Source organism: Desmodus rotundus, chromosome 6 (assembly GCF_022682495.2).
Source record: "Desmodus rotundus isolate HL8 chromosome 6, HLdesRot8A.1, whole genome shotgun sequence".
Classification (NCBI taxonomy): domain Eukaryota; kingdom Metazoa; phylum Chordata; class Mammalia; order Chiroptera; family Phyllostomidae; genus Desmodus; species Desmodus rotundus.
In genome coordinates, this window is record NC_071392.1 from 139694432 (window position 1) to 139714727 (window position 20296).

At 44.5% G+C, this 20296-nt stretch overlaps 1 protein-coding gene across 1 annotated transcript in view; it reads left to right on the forward strand.

Annotated features, from left to right (window-relative positions):
* Positions 1 to 20296, forward strand: part of HMGXB3 (HMG-box containing 3) — a 45169-nt gene that overhangs the window by 20188 nt on the left and 4685 nt on the right. Inside the window, exons 8-17 of the mRNA XM_024576854.3 lie at positions 155 to 330; positions 465 to 562; positions 2602 to 2700; positions 4090 to 4239; positions 7824 to 8125; positions 8629 to 8756; positions 13081 to 13212; positions 14117 to 14301; positions 18007 to 18226; positions 19593 to 19726. Coding sequence (XP_024432622.2) covers positions 155 to 330; positions 465 to 562; positions 2602 to 2700; positions 4090 to 4239; positions 7824 to 8125; positions 8629 to 8756; positions 13081 to 13212; positions 14117 to 14301; positions 18007 to 18226; positions 19593 to 19726 — 1624 coding nt within the window. The remainder of the gene's footprint in view (positions 1 to 154; positions 331 to 464; positions 563 to 2601; positions 2701 to 4089; positions 4240 to 7823; positions 8126 to 8628; positions 8757 to 13080; positions 13213 to 14116; positions 14302 to 18006; positions 18227 to 19592; positions 19727 to 20296) is intronic.

A 20296-nucleotide genomic window follows, 5' to 3' on the forward strand; every position in this document is an offset into this window, starting at 1 on the left:
GATGAACCCCATCTGTCTAAAGCCTGTCAGCCTAACCACTACATGGGCTCTCCAGTAAGGTGCTGTTTGGAGACTGCACTTTTTCTTCCCCTTGGTCCTGAATTTATCCCTTCTTGTTTTTGTTTTTTGGGTTTGTTTGGGGTTTTTTTTCCAGAGTTGACCTGCTCACCCCTGGTCCCAGAGCCCCAGAGATTAAAAGCAGAGCACGGGGCAAGCCTTCGTTACTGGCTGCAGCAAGACCTATGAGAGCAATTCTCCCGGCCCCAGCCAATGTGGGCCGAGGCAGCAGTGTGGGACTGCCCAGGGCCAGGCAGGCCTTTCCCCTGAGCGGTAAGGACTGGGACAGACTGGAGGAGGGGCTGTCTAATGGGAAGGGGACAGGAGTGGGGGGTTGTGAATAGAGATGAGAGACTTAGGGAGACTGAATGCACTTAAGTTACCAGTTTGGCTCCTGGTTGTCTCAGATAAGACTTCCTCTGTGAGGACCTGTGGCCTGAAGCCAAGCACACTGAAGCAGCTGGGCCAGCCCGTCCAACAGCCACCCCACACTGGAGAGGTGAAGGTAAGACGCATCCCCTTCGCTGAGGAGCAGCCGTCTGCTCTACGCACAGGGGCTCCATGAGTGTCCCAGAGCCACAGGCAGAAAGCAGACCCTTGTTCTTACTCTTGGTGGACCTCGGGGGGACGTTTAGCATGAATCCATTGTCTTTTTTTAACTAATTAATTTTCTTACTGTAAAATAAATGGGCATTTTAAAACTATTTAGAAATAATTTAAAACATAGAAAAATAGTTGCAAGAGTAAAAATTAGTGAAAACAATGAGCACCCATGTGTTCATTACCCAGCGTCACCTATTGTCAACATATTAGTCCATTTTGCTTTAGAATGTGCTCATGTGTGTCCTCCCCGTTTATGTATGTGTATGTGTATAAAATATACATATGTTAAGGCTACATGGCCTTTTACTGCTTAATGCTTCGGTATGTATTTCCTAAGAATAGGGGTATTCTGTTAGGGAAACACTGATATCGTTTGTATTCCAATTCTGTCAGTTTTACCCAGTTATGTTCTTCATAGCATTTCCCACTCCAGTAGAGAGTCCAGTCTGACATTAGATATTGTTCAGTTGTCATGTCTCTCTAGCCTCCTTTAACAAAAACTAAGTGCATGCTTGTTCTAAAAAATAGGGAAAATTCAGGTAAGGCAGAGAGAACATGAGTCCCTTATGATCCCACCACCCAGAACTAACAACTAGTAACGGTTCTGTGTGCACCCATTTAGCCTTCAAGTCCTTGCTAGCGTGTGTGTACGTGTGTGTGTGTGTGTGTGTTTCATATTTTTAAACAAAATGAACATGGCACTCTATGTGCTGGTTCAGTTTAAGGATATAGTTATTTAAGATTTCGAAGATGTCAAAATTCCATGTACTCAAGCACATTTATTCTTAGATTTTTTTTTTTTAGTTCTTTTGCCATATGTGACTAGAATAGTTACAATCAAAATTTCCTAAATTAGCATTGTTCCCCAGACTTCTTTTTTTTTTTTTTTTTTTTTACCAAGACCCTCAATGGGAAACACATTTGTATATCACAGCCCAGTAAACATACACATACAGCTATACATGAAAAGTTAAGGAGGCAATGCCCTTACTGCATGCAGTCACTTTGGTATTTTCCATTTCTTTTTTCAAAGTACTCATTTCATCCTGTTAAATGAATTTCACGACCCCTCAGTGGACTGTGGCTTTTAGTTTGGAAACCCTGTCATGAACCAAATTGGAACAGGAAAATTGGTCTGCACATCCCTTGCCACATGCACTATGTCAGGTCATTTCCTTGGATTGACAGTTCTAAATTTGCCCCAACAAGAATATGAACCAGCTTTCACTTTGAAGGCTGGCCTGCTTATCACCCACGTGTTGTGTCAGTGCTGAGCGCACCACTTCTTTATGGGTTCCCAGCCCTTGGACTACTCCCCATACTTGTGAAAACTCCCAGTCTTCTCTGTAGTTTTCTGCGCTTTAAAAATGGGTGTGTTAAAATAAGCCCTTTTGCTAGTCTTAAACCTGTTAAGTATATGAAATCTTATATTTTTGTAAATCAACTTCAATTTGGTATTATAGAATACTTTTAGAATGTTATCTTTTCTTTTTTAATTATGTAAGTAATATCTACATTCTGTATAGAATGTTTGAAATTTTATAGATAGTGGTAAAAGGGGAAACAATCACAATCGGCCCGCACTCTGGAGCATTTTAGTGAATAATCTTTCAGACTTCTTTCTATGCCAACATTATTCAACCACATGTTTGTGTGTGTTGCTATTATATGCTTTTCTCACTTGATGGTAGTTGTAAATCTAATTCATAGTATTTCTAATACGCAGTGTCGGGAGTTGCACAGAGAAGTGTGGCAACCTGTGAGCAGGAAAGCAACACTGAACCTTTGGTGGGCTGCTGACTGCGGACTAGCGTCCCGGGGGCCTCACCTGGAGCATGGCTGTACAAATTCCCTGGGAAGCCATTTCCTCAAGCTGTTTCTGAACACAAGACCACAGAGTTTGAGGGTCAAACACACTAAATAATTTCTTCTGATCCACAGCTACCAAATGGCTCGGCCAACAAGACATCTCAGTTGAAAGTTGTAGAGGTCAAGCCTGATATGTTCCCTCCATATAAGTACAGCTGCACAGTCACACTGGTAAGTGCAGCCAGGTGATGTGCTGACACAGGTGGTTGGATTGTGTGGTTGAGGGCGAGTAGGAGTCTGCAGTGGGTGGTGAGTGGTAGTTAGGAGTGGAAGTAGAGTCAGGAATACATTATTGATGTGAAGATCTCACCATGAATATAAATGATAGCTACTGGGTGAATCAGCAGGAGTTATGTGTTTCCCCAGGAGAAGTCTATAAAGCTGAGATCAGGATATTTTTACTAAAAGTAGTTGGAGATGAGAATCCAGTCCAGCTTTAGCATTCAACAGTCTTTGGACCTTTTAGCCTCAAAGGTGTGTTCCGTAGACAAGTTTGGGAAATGTTGTATTTTTCCTCCCCAAAACAGTCTCACATTTAGTACTAATTTCTTAAAAGGTGTGAGAAGTACTTTAGTAAAGCAACTTGCCTTGTTTAGCCTGGCATTTCCCACCAAGGTTTTCCCTCTCCCTGTCTTTTATTTTTTAAGAGAAGCCATATTAACAGCCCAGTAACCAAATGTGTGACTCTGGGATCATCCTTTTGAAGGGCAAACATCATGGAACAGTAGAATGAACACTAGATTTTAAAAAACCTAGTCCAGAAGTGGATCTGGCCCTGTGACCTTGGGCCAGGCTCTTTCCTTCTCTGCTGCTCGAGTTTTATTGTCTATAACATGCTCCGTTGGTTTAGTGAATAATCTTTAAAAAAAAAAAAAAAGATTTATTGAGGATCTACTCGGTGCCAGGCCTTGTTCTGGGGATTCAGAGTGAACAACACAGCGCAGGATGGTGGGTTAGTACCTAGTCTGGCCTGATCCCTAAGGACAATCAATGTGTCTTATCTTGAGATGTGATCAGGTTTCTTTTCTTCAAAGACTTAATTACTATCTCTCGCATGGCATGGGCATTCTCACAACCCTCTCCCTTTGGCTACAGAATGCCGGGGGACTACCAGCTGGTGGAAACTGCCCAGGACCCTCTCTTTGGCTGATCAGACAACAGCTTGTCATAGCAGAGTAAATGCCAGAGCTTTCAGCTTATACTTCAGAAGTTACAATTGTGTTAGGCAGGGCTTGAAGTCTTTAGTTCACCGCAGTGTCTTGGCACTCTTCATTAGAATAGGCCTGCTTCATTCTGCCAGTGGCCTGAACCCTTGAAGGCATTTGAACCCCTGACCTTTGACACTTCTTTCACAGGCGGGGAAGGGCTTGCCAAAATTACACAGGCTGTGTTGGGATTAAAGGGGAAACTGCAGGAAATGAGTCTTGATTCAAGGCTCTTTGGAAGTTAGTCTAAATACGGTTTTGCATTTACCGCCTTTGATTTATTGATAGCAGGGTCTTGGCTCTGTCCAGGTATACTTCAACTTTTGAAGAATTGAACATGGGTATTACTTTTTAGGATTTGGGCCTGGCTACCTCAAGAGGCCGGGGAAAGTGCAAGAATCCATCTTGTAGCTATGTCTACACCAACCGGCATAAACCGCGGATTTGTCCCAGCTGTGGTTTCAACCTTGCCAAAGACCGAACTGAGAAAACCACCAAGGCTCTTGTGAGTTCCTTCCCCAAACGCACCCCTTGGCCTTGGGTCGGGCTCTGTTAGTGAATCTGTGTTAGTAGAAATAACAGGATTTTTTAGTATATGAGAGTAGGTGGAGCACCAAAACTGGAGGCAAGTTATAGTTTCTGAACCTGGTCCAGTGCCGCCTTCTATCTGCACCTCCTTGTCCTCATTGCCAGGATGAGGGGGTTGACCAGATACCATGTTTTGCCATGTATAATGCGTACTTTTTTGCCCAAATTTTTGAGGGAAAAATAAGGATGTGCATTATACATGGGTATAACTATTATGTGCCATGGATACAATAATGGGTATAATCCATGTATAATGTGCACAGAAATATGGGTGCACATTGTACACGGCAGTGCATTGTACAAGGCAAGGTTCACTACCTTGCTCTCTGAGACCTTTCTGGCCCAGTGAACTGAGAGTTCATCTACCAAAGAGAATGATAACGTGCCTTAAATTGAATTCAGAAGAGAAGGAAGGGTTGCATCCTTTAGCTCTGAGGTCTGGTAGAGGACCTGTCCTTAGTATTCTGCTGAATAGAAAATGCCAACCCCAGGCCTTTGATTCGCTCACTGCTGCTCGAGTTCCTCGCCGAGCTTTTGGCTAATCACAAAGGTTTACTTCCAGCAGTCTCGGCAAGCTGCTCTCTGAAGTTGGACCAAACTATTTGGATAGTAAAACACATTCCACTTGGCTCCTTCAGGCTCGTTTTTATTATTAGAAACAGGAAAAATGGGCTTTTTCAGAGGTCCTCTGAATTTTTACGTGTGAGCTTTTTAAAGTGAACAGAAAATGACAGCATTCTGAGGCAGTAAGTGGAATGACTAGGATGAGAGTAATGAGAGGAATGTCAGCTGATCTGCCTTGCAGGGAAAGAAAGGCACCCCGACAGGATCCAACGTGTAGCCTGGACACTCAGGATCTAAGCTGGATCTTGCAAAATGGGCAGGATTTGGAAGGAAGGGGAAGTCATGCTGTACTTAAGGACAAGCATGAGCAAAAGTGAAGAGGCAGGGAGTTGATGGGTGTTCACCCGGCCCGAGAAGAGGGTGTATGGGGAGGAGTATAGAAAATAAGCTTCCATGTCATGGAAGATCTCTCATGCTAGACTGGACAGTTTGTCTTGTAGTCACGGGGTCCCACCGAATGTCCTTGAGTCAGGGAGAGGCCCAGCAGAAGGTTACATGAGGCGGGAGACTTACATGGGTTTGAGAGTGGATAGGACTGAGATGTGGACAGAACTGCTTCAGGCCTCAAGGTTTCTTTGCATGTGGGGAGGGGCCTTTCTAGAAGATGATCGCATCCCTGGTCTCCAGGTCTGTTTCAGTCTTTGGGGTGGTGGTCTGAGGTCATCATCTTTGTGAGAAAGAGAAGTGGACCTAAAGTGTGTGGGCATTGATGGCTTAGTGGAAAAAACACTGGGATTTGGAATTGAGAGACCTGGCTGGGAGTGACCCTGAGCTGCAAGCTTTTTTTCCCCCCATCAGTAAAACAAGGCAGCAAGGTGGATTAGACCTGGGCATTTTATTCTCAGGGTCATGAGTCCTAGAAAAGACGCAGAATCAAGCTCCAAGGCATCTGTATACCCCTGATATTGCATGTGAATGGGTCCATAGCTGCCATCACATTCTGTAGTTCCACTGGGTGCCCTCTGCTGGCAGTGAGGTCTCTTCCTGAGTTGTCCAAGTGGTTAATTGCCTCTCTTCATTAGCATTAACCACACACTGTCTTGACTCCCTCTTTTAGTTGCCTGTGAGACCATAATCTCTCTTAGGGCAGATGCATCTGTTTCCCCTGTACCTTCTAATGCTGGAGCTTGCATACATAATACAGTGTGTTGATCAGTGACTGTGGGATGAAATTGCATTCTGTGTGGGTAGATGCTCTGAACATTCCTCTCTCTTTTTATAGTTGTTTGTTTGCAGCATGGGAGTGGGTGTTGGTCTCTAGATCTTAGATGATGAGATAGATCACTTAATTTTTCAGGTCAGGCAGGAATTGTCCAGGAACCTCTTGTCAATTGATTTCAAATCCCACTCTTAATTATATTCTTCTGTTTTGGGCTCACTGGTAGCTGACTACCCCAAGAACCCTCATCTTTAGACATTGCCTTACCCTCCAGTCTGTTTGATTTTAAGAGAAATAAAATGTTGTTCTGGTTTTCCACAAAATAAAGGACAGGTCAGAAGCCCAGGGATCTTTGCCTGCATTGCTCTTCAGAGCCTCCAGGCGGCCATACGTTCCCCGTGCAGTTTGTCTTCAGCAGCCGTAATTAAGATAGCAACATCTTTGGGCTGGAACAGTCCTCATTCCTTTCTGTCTTTCAGCTATGGCTCAGAGCCAAAGGAGAGTGTTCCTGCCAACTTAATCCAACAGCCCACAGTTCAACATAGTAACGACAGGGACACACAGCCTCCCAGAGCAACTCAATTCTGGTGTCACTCAGCTCTTCATTCTGTCTTCCAGCAAACATATATTGAATGTCTGCTGTGGGTCAGGCTGTTGGAGATACAGACAAGCAGGACATGGCCCCTTCCCTTGAGGAGCTAACAGTCTAGCGGCAGGGAGAAAGATAAGTCACCAAACTATTAGAGACAGCGAGACAGGAGTTGTTACAGGATGCAGAGTTAACAGAAAGCCTCTTGTTACTAAGCACTTAACTTCTACAGAGCAATGTATATGTCCAGCAACTGTGAATTGGCATTGTTCATGACACCAGCCTCATGCTGGCATTGGGACTTCGTAAATAAGCAGAGACCCTATACTCACTGAAGAGTGGGGGACAGTGGTTTACCAACTGTGAGACAGCAAATTCTACAGTAAAGGAATGGGCTCCGGGAGCACAAAGAAGGGAGTAATTCAGGCTGCATTTGCACAAGGGGCCTCCATTGAAAAGGGACCCACCTGAGAATCAGGACCTATTTTTAATGAGCATTTCAGACCTTTGTTCCTGGAAGTCTCTGGCTAGTACAGTATATAAAACCCCCTTTACCTAGAAACCACAAAGCATCAAAGATAAATACGTTAATTAGTATAGATACTTGTTTATATATCAAAACTACCATTCATAGAGTTTTCATTGCACCCCAGGCACTGTGCGAAGTGCTTTACTTAAAATACCTTGTTTACTCCATACAACTACTCTAGGAGATTACTAGTATTTTGATCCTCCATTTCATAGGCGAGGAAATTGAGGCTCAGAAATATTAAGTAAATTGCTTTGGGTCACACATGTGCAGTTGTTACTGGCATATCCAGACCTGAAACCCAGGTCTGTTATCCTCCAAATCCCCTACCTGGGGAGTGGGCACTGACACTTGAATCCATTACTAAGAGCTGTGTATCATCCTCTTGGTTAATCGATAGAGAAACTCAGTGCCAGAGGGAGAAAGCACCTGTCATAAGTCACAAAGTGGGTTAGTTATTAGCCGAGCTGGGTGGGAACTTCGGTTTCCCACCTCCCAGGCATGGGCCCACCCCTTTGTCACTCACAGCCTCTCATGACACACCTTGAGGCTGTCTTTTCATGTCCTGGGTGCCTGGTCATCCATCCACTCTCTTCCCAGGAGGCAAGCTCACCACTCCCAGATGGGCTGAGTGTCACAGAACCGCTGAGCGCCGCCCAGAGGGAGATCCAGCGCCAGTCCACGTTGCAGCTGCTGCGAAAAGTCCTGCAGATTCCTGAGAATGAGTCCGAGCTGGCTGAGGTCTTCGCCCTGATTCACGAACTCAACAGCTCTCGACTCATCCTGTCCAACGTGAGTGAGGAGACAGTCACCATCGAGCAGACCTCTTGGTCGAATTATTATGAGTCTCCGTCCGCGCAGTGCCTTCTCTGTAGCAGCCCGTTATTCAAAGGGGGACAAAAGTAAGCAGCCCTTTCTCATTTTTTCCCCCTAACTGCCCCTTCTCACTTGACCCATACTGCCCCTTTCTTCCAACACCTTTCAAGCTGTAACCTTTCAGGATGTTATTCTCTGCTTTTCTTAGGTTTCCTTTACTTTTCCAATTGCTAATAAATAATAATAATAGTAATCATCCGTTATTTCCATTGAAAATTATGTTACCACTTTAAGATTTAGTTTACATCTGGACTGCCCAGCATGATGCTTGGGTTTGGGAGTTCAGTGGGATTGGTTAAGTGGGTAACAAATTAAGAGTTATTAAATGTGGGAGTGGTTCCACAGAGCAGGTCCAACCAAGTGGGAACACCCACCTAGAAAATCCTGGGGCACAAGTTCCAGCACCTTCGTTGTCCTAATGTGGTAAAGTCTTAGGAGTTTTGCTATTCATCACTGAGCCCTGGAGGTTGATTAATTATTGAGAGGTTGATATTCTTTCTGTTTTTGTTGGTGATGTTTTGGGTACTAGCTCCCTGGCCGGGCCCCAGGAGTGCTGGCTGCTGACAGCCAGCCGGCTGCAGGTGGTGACTGCCCAGGTGAAGATGTGTCTGAATCCCCATTGTCTGGCCCTGCACAGCTTCATGGACATCTATACAGGTGGGTGCCAGCCTTTCTTCTCTCAGTGGGCCCCCAAAGCAGGGTTGAGAACAGCCTCTAGGTCAGACCTCCGGCCCTATGAGCACTGGCCCTTCTTTCAAAAGCGGCTTCTGAGGAAGAGGGTTTTTCCTCCTGGATGTCTCAGCCTCAGTCACTCAAGTGTGGGGATTATCCGGGGTCTTAAAACAAAGTTACTTTTTAAAAATTTATTTTTATTTTTAGTCCTCACCTGAGGACAGGCTTGTTGATTAGAGAGAGGGGAAGGGAGGGGAGAAACATCAATGTGAGAGAGAAACATTGATCTGTTCCCTCTCGTAATGCATCCCAACGAGAGACCAAACCCTAAGCACGTGCCCTGACTGAGAGTCAAACTTGTGACCTTTGGTGTACAGGACAGCAATCCGGCTGGGCCATACCAGGCCCGGGCTACACAGTTACTTTTAAAATAACATCTCGATTGTAGAAAAACTGGAAAAGGCTGCCAAGTAGAACGAGAAAACTGAAAATAAGTAGTAATCCCGCCCTGACATAAACATGTGATGCTGTGCCCTCTAATCCCAGGGGTGTTATTCATCACTACAGAATATAAGAAAGTGTGGAGGGAGTTACAGGTTTATAGCGTTCCTTTCAGCAAAGATGGGGTTATGCTGCATGCTGTTTTGGAATGTGCATTTTGAAATTTAGCAGTATGTCACGGGCATCTTCCTGTGCCAGCAAGTGGAGAGAACTACACGACTAGTTTTGAGAAGTGGCGTTTTAGAGTCCTCTTTATAGTCAGATCTGTGTGTACATCCTTAATCATTTATTTCCTTCGGGTAAATGCGCAAAAGCACTTGCTGTGTATTGCTGCGTATTCACCCGTTTCCCCTCCATTCATCACTGTCAAACATTTATTGAATACTCACCATGTACCATCCATTGTGAGAATTTGCATCTTGAGTTTTGTGTGTAGAATTGGGTGCTGAAGGCCAGAGAGTATTTGTTATTTATTCTCTGCTGTCAGAACCTTATGGTGCCTTCTTTTGAATTCACGCTCTCGGCGCCTCGTATTGCCAGACTGCGTTCGCACTGCTTTAGGCTCTTACCAGCAGCTAATGGAATGCCGTTGCCCTGCGTTCCGTCTAGGCCGGCAGTGCCTCAGGGTTTTCATATGTAATTTTTATGCACATATGTATATTTTTTAACTTTAACTTCATTTTTAAATTCACGCAGAGTCAAATGCACTTTGCTGTTGCATGGTTATGAGTTCCGGCAGGGCACTGAGTGTGCCACCACCGCAACCAGTATCTAGGACAGTCGCATCATCCCAAGACTGCCTCTCTGTGGTCAAGCCCCCCGGACCCCTGGCCTCGAGCAACCATTTGATCTGCTCTTCATCTCTCTAGTTTTCTTTCCGGAATATCTTAAATTCAGTCATAGCATTTTGAGTCTGGTTTCTAACTATAATGCCTTATAAAGTCACTCATATTTTTGCGTATATCAATAATTTGTTCCTTTTTATTGTTGAGTAGTTTTGCATTGAAAGGAGTACCACAATTTGTTCATCTTTCACTCATCAAAGTTGAAGGATGTTTGGGTTGTTACCAGTTTTTGGCAGTTACGAATAAAGCTGCAATAAGCATTCATGTGCAGGCTTTTGTGTGAACATAAATTTTCATTTCTTTTTTGGTGAATACCTAGGAGTCAGATTATTGCTGGGCTTCATGGTAAGTGTATGTTTAATTTTATAAGAACTTGCCAAACTGTTTACCTAAGTGTATATACCATTTTGCATTCTCCCCAACAATGGCCCAGAGTTCTGGTTTGCACCCTGGCTAGCGCAGGGTATTGTCTATTTTTCCTTTCTGTGTTTTAGCCATTCTAATAAGTAGGGGAGTGGTATCTCACTGTGGTTTTGATTTGTATTTCTTTGATGACTAATGATGGTGAGCCTACTTTCTTGGGTTTGTTTGCCATCTGTATGTCGTCTTCGGTGAAGTATCTGTTCCGTCTTTAGCCCATTGAATCTGGTTGTTTTCTCACTGTTGAGTTTTGGGAGTTCTTTGTGTATTCTGGTTACAAGTCCTCTGTCAGATAAGTGATTTGCAGATATTCTTAGGGTCTGTGGCTTGTCTTCTCAGTGTCTTAACAGAATCTTTCACAGAACATACATTCTTAATCATGGTAAAGACCAGTTCATCAGTTTTCTCTTTTTAATTTCATCACTTTTTTCTTTAAGGGATGTGCTTTGATGCTCTAAGATCTCCTTACCTGGGTGGCCCAAGTCATAAATATTTTCTTACGTTTTCTTGTAAAAGTTTTATAATTTTATGGTTTACATTTAGGTCTGTGAATTAATTTTTACATAAAGTGTGAGGCTCAGATCAAGTTCATTTTTTATTTTTGCCTGTTGACCTCCAATTGTTGTAACAGCATTTTGAGAAGTAGTTCTTTCCTCAATGAACTGCCTCCATTTCTTTTGAAGTCAGTTCATCATGTACATGTGGGTCTGTTTCTGCATTCTGTTCTCCATTTGTGCGTGCTGTTTATTCTTTTGTCATCTCACACTGTCTTGATCCCTGTACCTTTATGGCAAGTCTTCTAATTAGGTAGCAGTGAGTCTTCCGACCTCGCACCCACATGAACTGTTTCCTGAATTGTTCTGGCTATATTATTAGTTCCTTTGCATGTCAGTGTAAGTGTTAAGAATCAGCTTATCACTGTCTGCAGACTCCTGCTGGAATTGTATTGAATCTATGGATCAGTTTGGGGAAGTTTGACACACTTAAAAATAAGAAGCTGACCCATCCATAAACATGGTCTGTCTCTACATCTTATTAGGTTGTCTTTTATTTCTCTCATCAGTATTTTATGCTTTTCAGCATGTAGGTCTTGTGCATATTTTGTAATATTTATGCCTAAGTATTTTTTGTAGGAACTTTTTATAGATTAGTACTATAAGTTTTTAAAGTTTATCAATTTGATAGGTAATAACTGGTATATCATTTCTTAATTTCTTGTATTTCTTTGATTACTAAGGGATTGTATATCTTTTGTGTTTTTTTCTTCTTCATGAATTAATCTTGTGAATACTTCCATTCTTCTTTGGAGTTATTTTGTTGACAGTTCTTCCCCAGTTTATTCGTTATCCTTTAAATTTGTGATTTTTTTGGGGGGGTGGGGCGCAAAGGGAGGGGTTTTTTGCTCTTTGTTTTATTTTTATGTACCATATTTTGCTGTGTGTAATGTGCTCCCATATATAATGCCCACCCATGTTTTTGGCCAAAACTTTCCAGAAAAAACATCTTCTGTTTTAATTTTTTAATTCAGTTTTTTATTGAATTAAAAGTTCAACAAAACTGATTATTGTGTTGTCCAGAGTATTATTTTTAATATGGATATCGTTATTGCTTTCTATATACTTTTAGTACACAAGCATAAATAAAAATTAAAGACATGTGTATATGAGAGTAGTACTACCCATGTATAATGCATGTGCTTATTCTTCCCTCACAAATGTGGGCAAAAAAATTGTGCATTATACACAGCAAAATATAGTAATCATTGCTTTTGATCTTCTCCTTTATGGCTTCAAAATGTATCATGCTTAGAAAGGTTTTCCCCCTCCCTTACAGCCTTTTTTAATGGGAACACATATCCCATAATATGCTTTTGTGCAAATTAGTGCATTATTTGTCTTAAACTGACTGACTACATTTAAATTCCTCTGAGTCTTTTTTCCCAAAATTTGATGCAGGGGTGACGTTATGGCCGTTGTCCCATTTCTTACATATCCCTGGGCTAAAGGACACTCCTGGTCTTTCCCCACGGTACAACTATGAGTGGTAATGAGGACTGAGCTGGGTGCTGGGAGATATTTCCCTTTTAATAATAAAAAAAATCCTGCCCTGGCTGGTGTGGCTGAGTAGATTGAGTGCTGGCCTGAGAGACAAAGGGTCACCAGTTCGATTCCTGGTCAGGACACATGTCTGGGTTGTGGGCCAGGTCCCCAGTAAGGGGTGTGCAAGAGGCAATGACACATTGATATTTCTCTCCCTTTCTTTCTCCCTCTTTTCCCCTCTCTAGAAATAAACAAAATGTTTCAAACAAATTCTATACATATTTTATTACTTGCTTTTTTCATTTAATGATGTATTATGAACAAGTTCACATCAGAGCATTTAGGTCTGCCTTATTCTTTGTAATGATGCATAGTTTGCTATTTTATGAATACACCATAATTTATTTGACTATTCTTCTATTGGACATTTACGTTGTTCCCAATTTTTTGCCATTGTGGATGATGTTATAGTGAATTTCCCTGTTGCCTCTTCTTAACCTGCAGGTCTCTTTAATGTGGGGAATAAGCTGCTAGTGAGCCTGGACTTGCTTTTTGCAATCCGAAACCAGATCAAGCTGGGAGAGGATCCTAGAGTGTCTATCAGCATTGTTCTGAAGTCAGTGCAGGAGCAGACAGGTAAAGGTTGGCTCCCTCCCTTCCCCAAGGGTAGTCCTGAGATCCCTGGGAATTTTCAATGATGGGTTTTGGTTAAAAGAGTCATCTTGGGGGAGAGCCTGATATTTTGAAAAGGAGACGTTCTTGGTCCCCAAACACACTTCTCTTCTTGAATTTTGCAAGTGCCAAACTAACTTTGGAGAGCGTTCATCTGCCCATACATCTGGAGACCCTCAGCATGAGGTTAAACTGACTTTTAGACGCTCGTCCTTTGGCCATAGGTAGAGTCGGCCTCACTGCATGTTATCAGATTCGTTTTGAATACACAGCTTCTGGAGGTCGGCTATGAGTTCCAAGGCTCATGCTGAGGAAACCAACCTCCCTACTATTAAAAATTATTTCTCCCTTACTTTCCTTACTTACTTTTGTTTGTGCTTTTTCCACCCCATTCTTACAGACTCCAGTCCCCCTGCACCTTCCCTGCTGTGAGGTCAGACGGGCTAGAGCAAAAGTTCTAGAGTCTCATGGCCCTGTGCTTGAGTCTTGGCTCTGCCACTTAGTGAATGTGATTTTGAGCCAGTTATTCTCTGTGCCTCAGTTTCTCCAGTTATAAATTGAGGAAAATGATAGCTTATGGTTCATAAAGACATGAGTGAAATGAGGTGATTTGAAGCTCTTGACACAGCATCTGGTGCGTTATAGGTGCTTAGTACAAGCAGATTAATTCTGATAGAATTGTCCTCTGGGTTGCCACCTCAGCACTTGAAGGCCAGGGTGCTTGGCCCTCGGAGTGGTTAGTCATCTTGGGTGTTCTTAGGAGAGAAGCCATCTTGCAGAATTGCTATTCTTGCTGACCAATGGCTCATCCCCAGTGGCCTCAGGGTCTTATTCTGTGACCTGCTCAGAGATCTTGCTCTTCTTCCAGAGAAGTCGCTGACCTCGGAGGAGCTGAGCCAGCTGCAGGAGCTGCTCTGCAGTGGCTATTGGGCTTTTGAGTGCCTCACTGTCCGAGACTACAATGACATGATCTGTGGCATCTGCGGCGTGGCCCCCAAAGTGGAAATAGCCCAGAGGAGTGAAGAAAACGTGCTGGCACTGAAGAGTGTGGAGGTAAGTGCCTCTCAGGCACCGTGGGCAGCCTTTAGATCTGTCCGCACACTTCGCCGCCACCTTCCTGCATGCTGTGTCCCCGGGGGCCGATGGCTGCAGTCTTGTCCTGTGTGAGAAGAGTGACTTTTTCCTGCCACTGCTCAGCTTTTCATCTAAGGAGGGTCAGGTGGAAATAGAGGCATTGATTATTCATTCAACAGTTGATATTATCTAGGTGATAATCTAGGTGTACTTTTTAGACAGTTGGGAAGTGAGAGTAAAAAAAACCCAGAAAGTTTTTCTGTTCACGGAGCTCACATTCTGGTTTGGGGAAACAGGAGACAATGATAAGATATATTGATTTAATATTTACATATATATAAAATAAATTACAGGAAACCTAACAATGTGGTAGAAAGAGGAACTCCTGTTTTATAGAGGGTAGTCAGGGGTGGCCTCACAGATGCAGGGGGTTGAATAGAGACTGAAGCCCGCGCTCCTCTGGGAGAGGAACATGCCAGGCAGAGGGACCAGCAAGAACAGGGTCTAAGGCAGGTTTGCTGGACAAGGCTGAGGAACAGCAGCGCGGAGGCCGTCGTGGCCGAGTGCGTGAGCCATAGAGTGGTAGGACACGTGAGGTTTAAAAGGCTGGACTCTACATGGGATTGCATGGGCCACTTTAAGGATTTACACTGAGGGAAATGGAGAGACTCTGAAGGGTTTTGAGGACCCGAACTGATGTAGATTCTTAACTGAAAAATGTTCACACAAAGGTAACACCAAACTCAGATAGCTGTATATTAAGTCTAACACATATCTAAGAAACATATGATCTTGGTCCTATCCGATGTGGGTTAGTTGATTGGACATCATCCCACAAAGCGGAAGGTCGCCAGTTCGATTCCCGGTCAGGGTACATGCCTGGGTTGCAGGTTTGGTCCCTTGTCAGGGCACGTACAAGAGGCAACCGATTGATGTTTCCTTCTTGCGGCAATATTTCTCTCCCTTTCTTTCTCCCTCCTTTCCCCTCTCTCTCCAAAATATAAATAAATAAAATCTTTTTTTTAAAACAAGCATGATTCTAATTGTAGAAGAATAGCAAATATACAACTCATTGTATTGTAAGGCCATAGAACTTTGAAAACAAAACCAGACGTTTAATATAATAGCAAAAATTGGAATTGGTTATACTAATGAATATAGATGTTGAAGTCCCGAATCAGATAATAGCAAATCAACTCTAATAATGAATGAAGTAATCCATTGTAACTAAGTTTATCCCCATCAAGATTGCTTCAACATTAGAAAATACCCTAATGTGATTCACTACTTAACAGATTAAAGGAGCACAGCCATATGATTATATCATTGGATGTAAAAGAGGCTTTCAATATTATTCAATACCCGTTTATGATAACTCTCTTAGCAAACAGGGAATAATAGGGACGCTTCCTTAATTTTGTACAGGGGTTTTTAAAAATTCCATACGTTGATTAACTCTGACGATCATGTGCCTGGCGTCTGAGTCTGCACATAGTCACACCGGGTGCAAGTTTCCATCTCTGGACTCTGCGGCTGCGACCTGAGGACTGGAACAGGAAGTGACTCTTCGGGCACCAGGCCTGCGGCTCACTTGGTCACCAGCAGGGGAGGTGCGGAACCTTTGGAAAAAAGCTTTAGCCTGGCCAGCTGAGCGTGTCAGGGATTTAATTCATATTCTCTTTTTCTTCTCAATTAAAAAAAGGACACATTCTGATTAAGTTTATATATTTGAAGAATGATGGTATATAAGAAATAGGAAAATAGGCATAGTGCTACTGGAGCTTTCTAAGTATTCCTTGTAGGTAAAATGAACTGTAAAAAATTTTGCTTTTTGTGTGTTACTTCACCAGGAGGCTGTTCTAGACTCATTCTGATCTGTTTGCCAAATGGTAATAGGAACGTAACGCAGCTGTGATTATGAAGCATTTTATTACATAGGCCAAGTTCTTACTCTGTGCTCAGTGCTTTACTGACTTCTCACCCCAACTCTGAGATTCGTAGTGATGAAGGGACTGAAGCCCGTGGGACCTTGTCCGTGCTCATTCAGCTAGGAAGGGGTGGAGCTGGGACTTGACCTCAGTCTGGTTGTCTGACTCCGGGGTCTGAGCTCGTGTGTGCTTACCTGAACCTCCTGGTTTCTGAGCTCTGGTTTTTCCGAACACATCTGACTGCTCCGACTTTCGGTCTCCAGAGTGGACAGGCGCCCACTCCCTGCAAAGCTCACATCTCTTGGTCCTGCCAGGACTCTTCTCTTCATTCTCAGTATGCAGGTCTTCCCTTCTGTGCTACTGGGTGTTTCTTTCTAGAGACCAGGACTGACTTTGTATTCTCCCTTTTGTGTCTGTAGAGTGGGTGGTGTGTATGGGGAGAAGAGGGTGGGAGTTACCCTGAAGTCTATATAACAGGAAGTGACTGAAGCAAATTAAATACGCAGTTGTCTGTGAGGAGACTCTCTGGTTGGCCCCTCCCTTCAGGGGCTGTGTAGAGGAGGCCCCTCCAGACTGATGACAGCAGCCGTGTCGGTTGTGCGTACAACATACTCCTGGCATCTCCTGCCCCCTGTTCTTTGTGGAGAGGGTGGGCTCAGTACCTTGTGAACTTGCGGTGGGAGCCTGTCATTTACGTGCAGTGTGTGCTCACGCCCTGCGAGGTGGAGAAGGAAAGGGAGTGAGATGGGGGAGATGGTGTAGAGCAGTGGTCCTCAGACTTGGTGGGCATAAGACTTCTACTGGGCAGTGGTTCTCAAACTGTCTAGTGTGGGTGGCTACCTCAGCCCCACCCACAGGGTTTCTGATTCGGTAGGTCTGCAGTGGGGCTGAGAATTGCAATTCTAACAAGTTCCCAGGTGATTGATGCTCACGCTGCTGGTCTAGGGGCCACACTTCAAGAATTGCACACGTGAGGAACCTTTTTCTTTTTCTTTTTGATTTTAGAGAGGAAGGAAGGGGGAGAGAGAAACATCAGTGTTGTCCCACGTAGTTATGTATTTATTGGATGATTCTTGTACGCACTCTGATTGGGGATCAAACCTGTAACCTTGGCGTATTGGGATGATGCTCTAACCAACTGAGCTACCTGGCCAGGGCCTACATAAGGAATCTTGTTAAAATGCAAACTTAAAGATTTAGTTCATACAGATTAACATGCGGCCCAGGTATCAGCATTGCTAAGTAACACAAACAAATGCTGTAGGTAATAGGATTAGGGTCACGCCTTGAGGACCATATAAAGGGGATACCAGGAGAAAAGCTGAATAGCACAACTACTGGGTGCCTACAATACAGAAGTGAATGCTGTGTGAGGTAGAGGAGATAGCTGTGTGCTGTCAGGTCTGGGAGGCCTTCCTGGAGGAGGTCAGGAAGTAGCAGGGCCTTGGAAGTGAGCGGAATGCCACTAAATTTTATTCTGATGATTCCTACCAGCCGGTAGAGGGACTAGGGTATGGGCTTTGAAACTAGACCATGTTACTCCAGTGGTCTCACTCAGACACTGCCAGGCTTGTGTGTGGCCAAAAGACAGGTACTGAGGTGTCAGATTTGGGGGTGCCCCAGCAGTGCATGGATGTCATACTGAGCCCACCATCCCCCAGCCTTGGTTGCGCTGAGTGTATCAAGAAGGTAGGCTGTTGTGTTGCTAATATTCTGTGGCTCCTACAGTTTGACCTTTTTTATCCTGACCTTTTAGTTCACCTGGCCTGAGTTCTTGGGCTCTAGTGAGGTAAACATGGAGGACTTTTGGGCCACGATGGAGACAGAGGTGATTGAGCAGGTGGCCTTCCCTGCCAGCATCCCTATCACCAAGTTTGATGCCTCTGTTATTGCCCCCTTCTTCCCACCACTCATGAGAGGAGCTGTGGTCGTCAACACTGAGAAAGACAAAAACCTGGATGTACAGCCAGTACCTGGTAAGGCCACCTGGTGGCTGACTGGGGTCAGGGAAGGGCCCAGTCAAGAGTCTAGAACATTGTCCATGGCAGGGTGCACACATGGCAGAGCGGGGGCCAGGCCCACCTGAAAGGCTCCTTCTGGGAAGATATGACCAACCTGTGGCAGGGTCCCCTGGAGATTATAAAGTCAGGGTGCCAGTTTTGAAGAGCCACCAGCTGAATTCTATAGGACTGACCCACAGAGCCCCCTGTCAGCCCTCTGGGGTTCATTACACTGAACGGTGGGAGCCCTCTGAGAAATACTGATGATATGGCTCCAACCCCCAAGATGCTCACTGATGAGTGTCGGGGGGGCGAGGGAGTCTACCTTCTAAATAGTCTTTTAGGTGGTTTTGCAGATGCTCTGTAGAGATACATTGAGACGCCCTGGACTAGCTGTTTAGCGCATAGGTTTCCAACAGCCTGAGTTTGAGTGCCAGCTGTGCCACTTAGTGTTAGTAGCTGTGTGCCCTCCACTGGCTCCCTTCATTGCCCTGAGCCTCTTGCTTCATTCACAAAGGGGGCATGATACGGTTACCCACCTCCTGGGCTGTGATGAAGATGAAGTGATCCGATTACTTAGCATGATGGCCTTCTACTTTTTTCTTTTTACTACAACTCATAGTAAGAACGAGGTCCTGCATCATGACCCAGCATGATACGTGTATTAGTATGTATGTGTGTGTATCTGTAACTAAAACAAGGCTTTCATAAAACAGTATTTTTCTTACCAAGTGCAGTATACTTTATTTTCTATTTTATTTTTAAAATTCTGGATATGGCCCACTAAATTGACTTTTTCTAAGTATTTTATATGTTGTGATCCACTGGTTCTCAAGCAGTGCTTCCTGACATTAGATACTGGGGCCCACCTCCTGTTTGCTGCTTCCAGGTCCAGGAATTGCTTGGTTTTTTAAGGCCCCCACACATTTCTGTTGATTAGGCAGGTTCAGGAGCATAGTGTATAGAGAACCTCTTTAAATGGAAGCTGCTGCTTCTCATTTCTATAGTTGTGGCAAGCATCTGAGATCTTGGTTCTGAACAACCTTAAAAGGTGAAAAGCTGACCCATTTGGGAGTTCTTTGCAAGGGCGCTCTGCCAGATACGTCCCCTAGCTGTTCAAGGGCGCAAAGCCAGCTCTGAGAAATTTCAGGTCTCTGCAGAACGCAGAGACCTGCCTGGAGTCTACCGTCCCTAGCGCCCAGTGCTCAGGGTAGAGCCCGTGTCCACTCCTTGCTGTACTGCAGGCCTCAGCCCTTGTTCTCACCCTCACTCACGAGGGACTGCCCTTGACCTCTGTGGGCTGGTGGCAGTGCCCTCCGCTCAGCATGGCCACCTCTTGCAGGCAGTGGCAGTGCCTTGGTGAGGCTGCTCCAAGAGGGCACCTGCAGTCTTGAAGAGATGGGCTCCTACAGCGAGGAAGAGCTGCGGTACCTGCTGAGGCAGTGTGGCGTCCCCTTTGGGACAGGAGACTCCAAGGTGAGTGTCGGGGGTAGCAGTAGAGATGGGTGTGGGGAGCAGGCCGGTGGTCCATTTTTCTGGGCAGGTTTATAGTATGGGTACCTGTGACTGGGCACCCATGTTGGATAAAGGGTGCTGGCAGTTGAGGAGGCGGGGGAGGTGGTTAGCAGCCAGATCGGGACATGCGTGTGAGGCTTCCCCTCAGTCAGTTCCTCTGTTGGAGGTATTGAGTTCAGAATCGGAGGTAGGGAGTCCTGGTCTCCTGCTCACCATTTGTGACCTCTGATGGATAGATATTTAAAGCTTTTTAAAAATGTATTTATTTATTGGGAGAGAGGAAAGGAGGGAGAAAGAGAGAGAAATTTGAATTGGTTGCTTCCTGAACACACCCTGACCTGCAACCCAGTCATGTGCCCTGATTGGGAATTGAACCAACCACCTTTCCTTTTATGGAATTATGCCCAACTGAGCCACGCTGATCAGGGCAGCAGCACCTGATACTCCTGAGCCTTGTTTTTCTCATTTTGCAAAGTAGAAATGACTGAAATAGTGACCTCCCAAGATTGTCGTCAGGGAGGCACTCCGCAG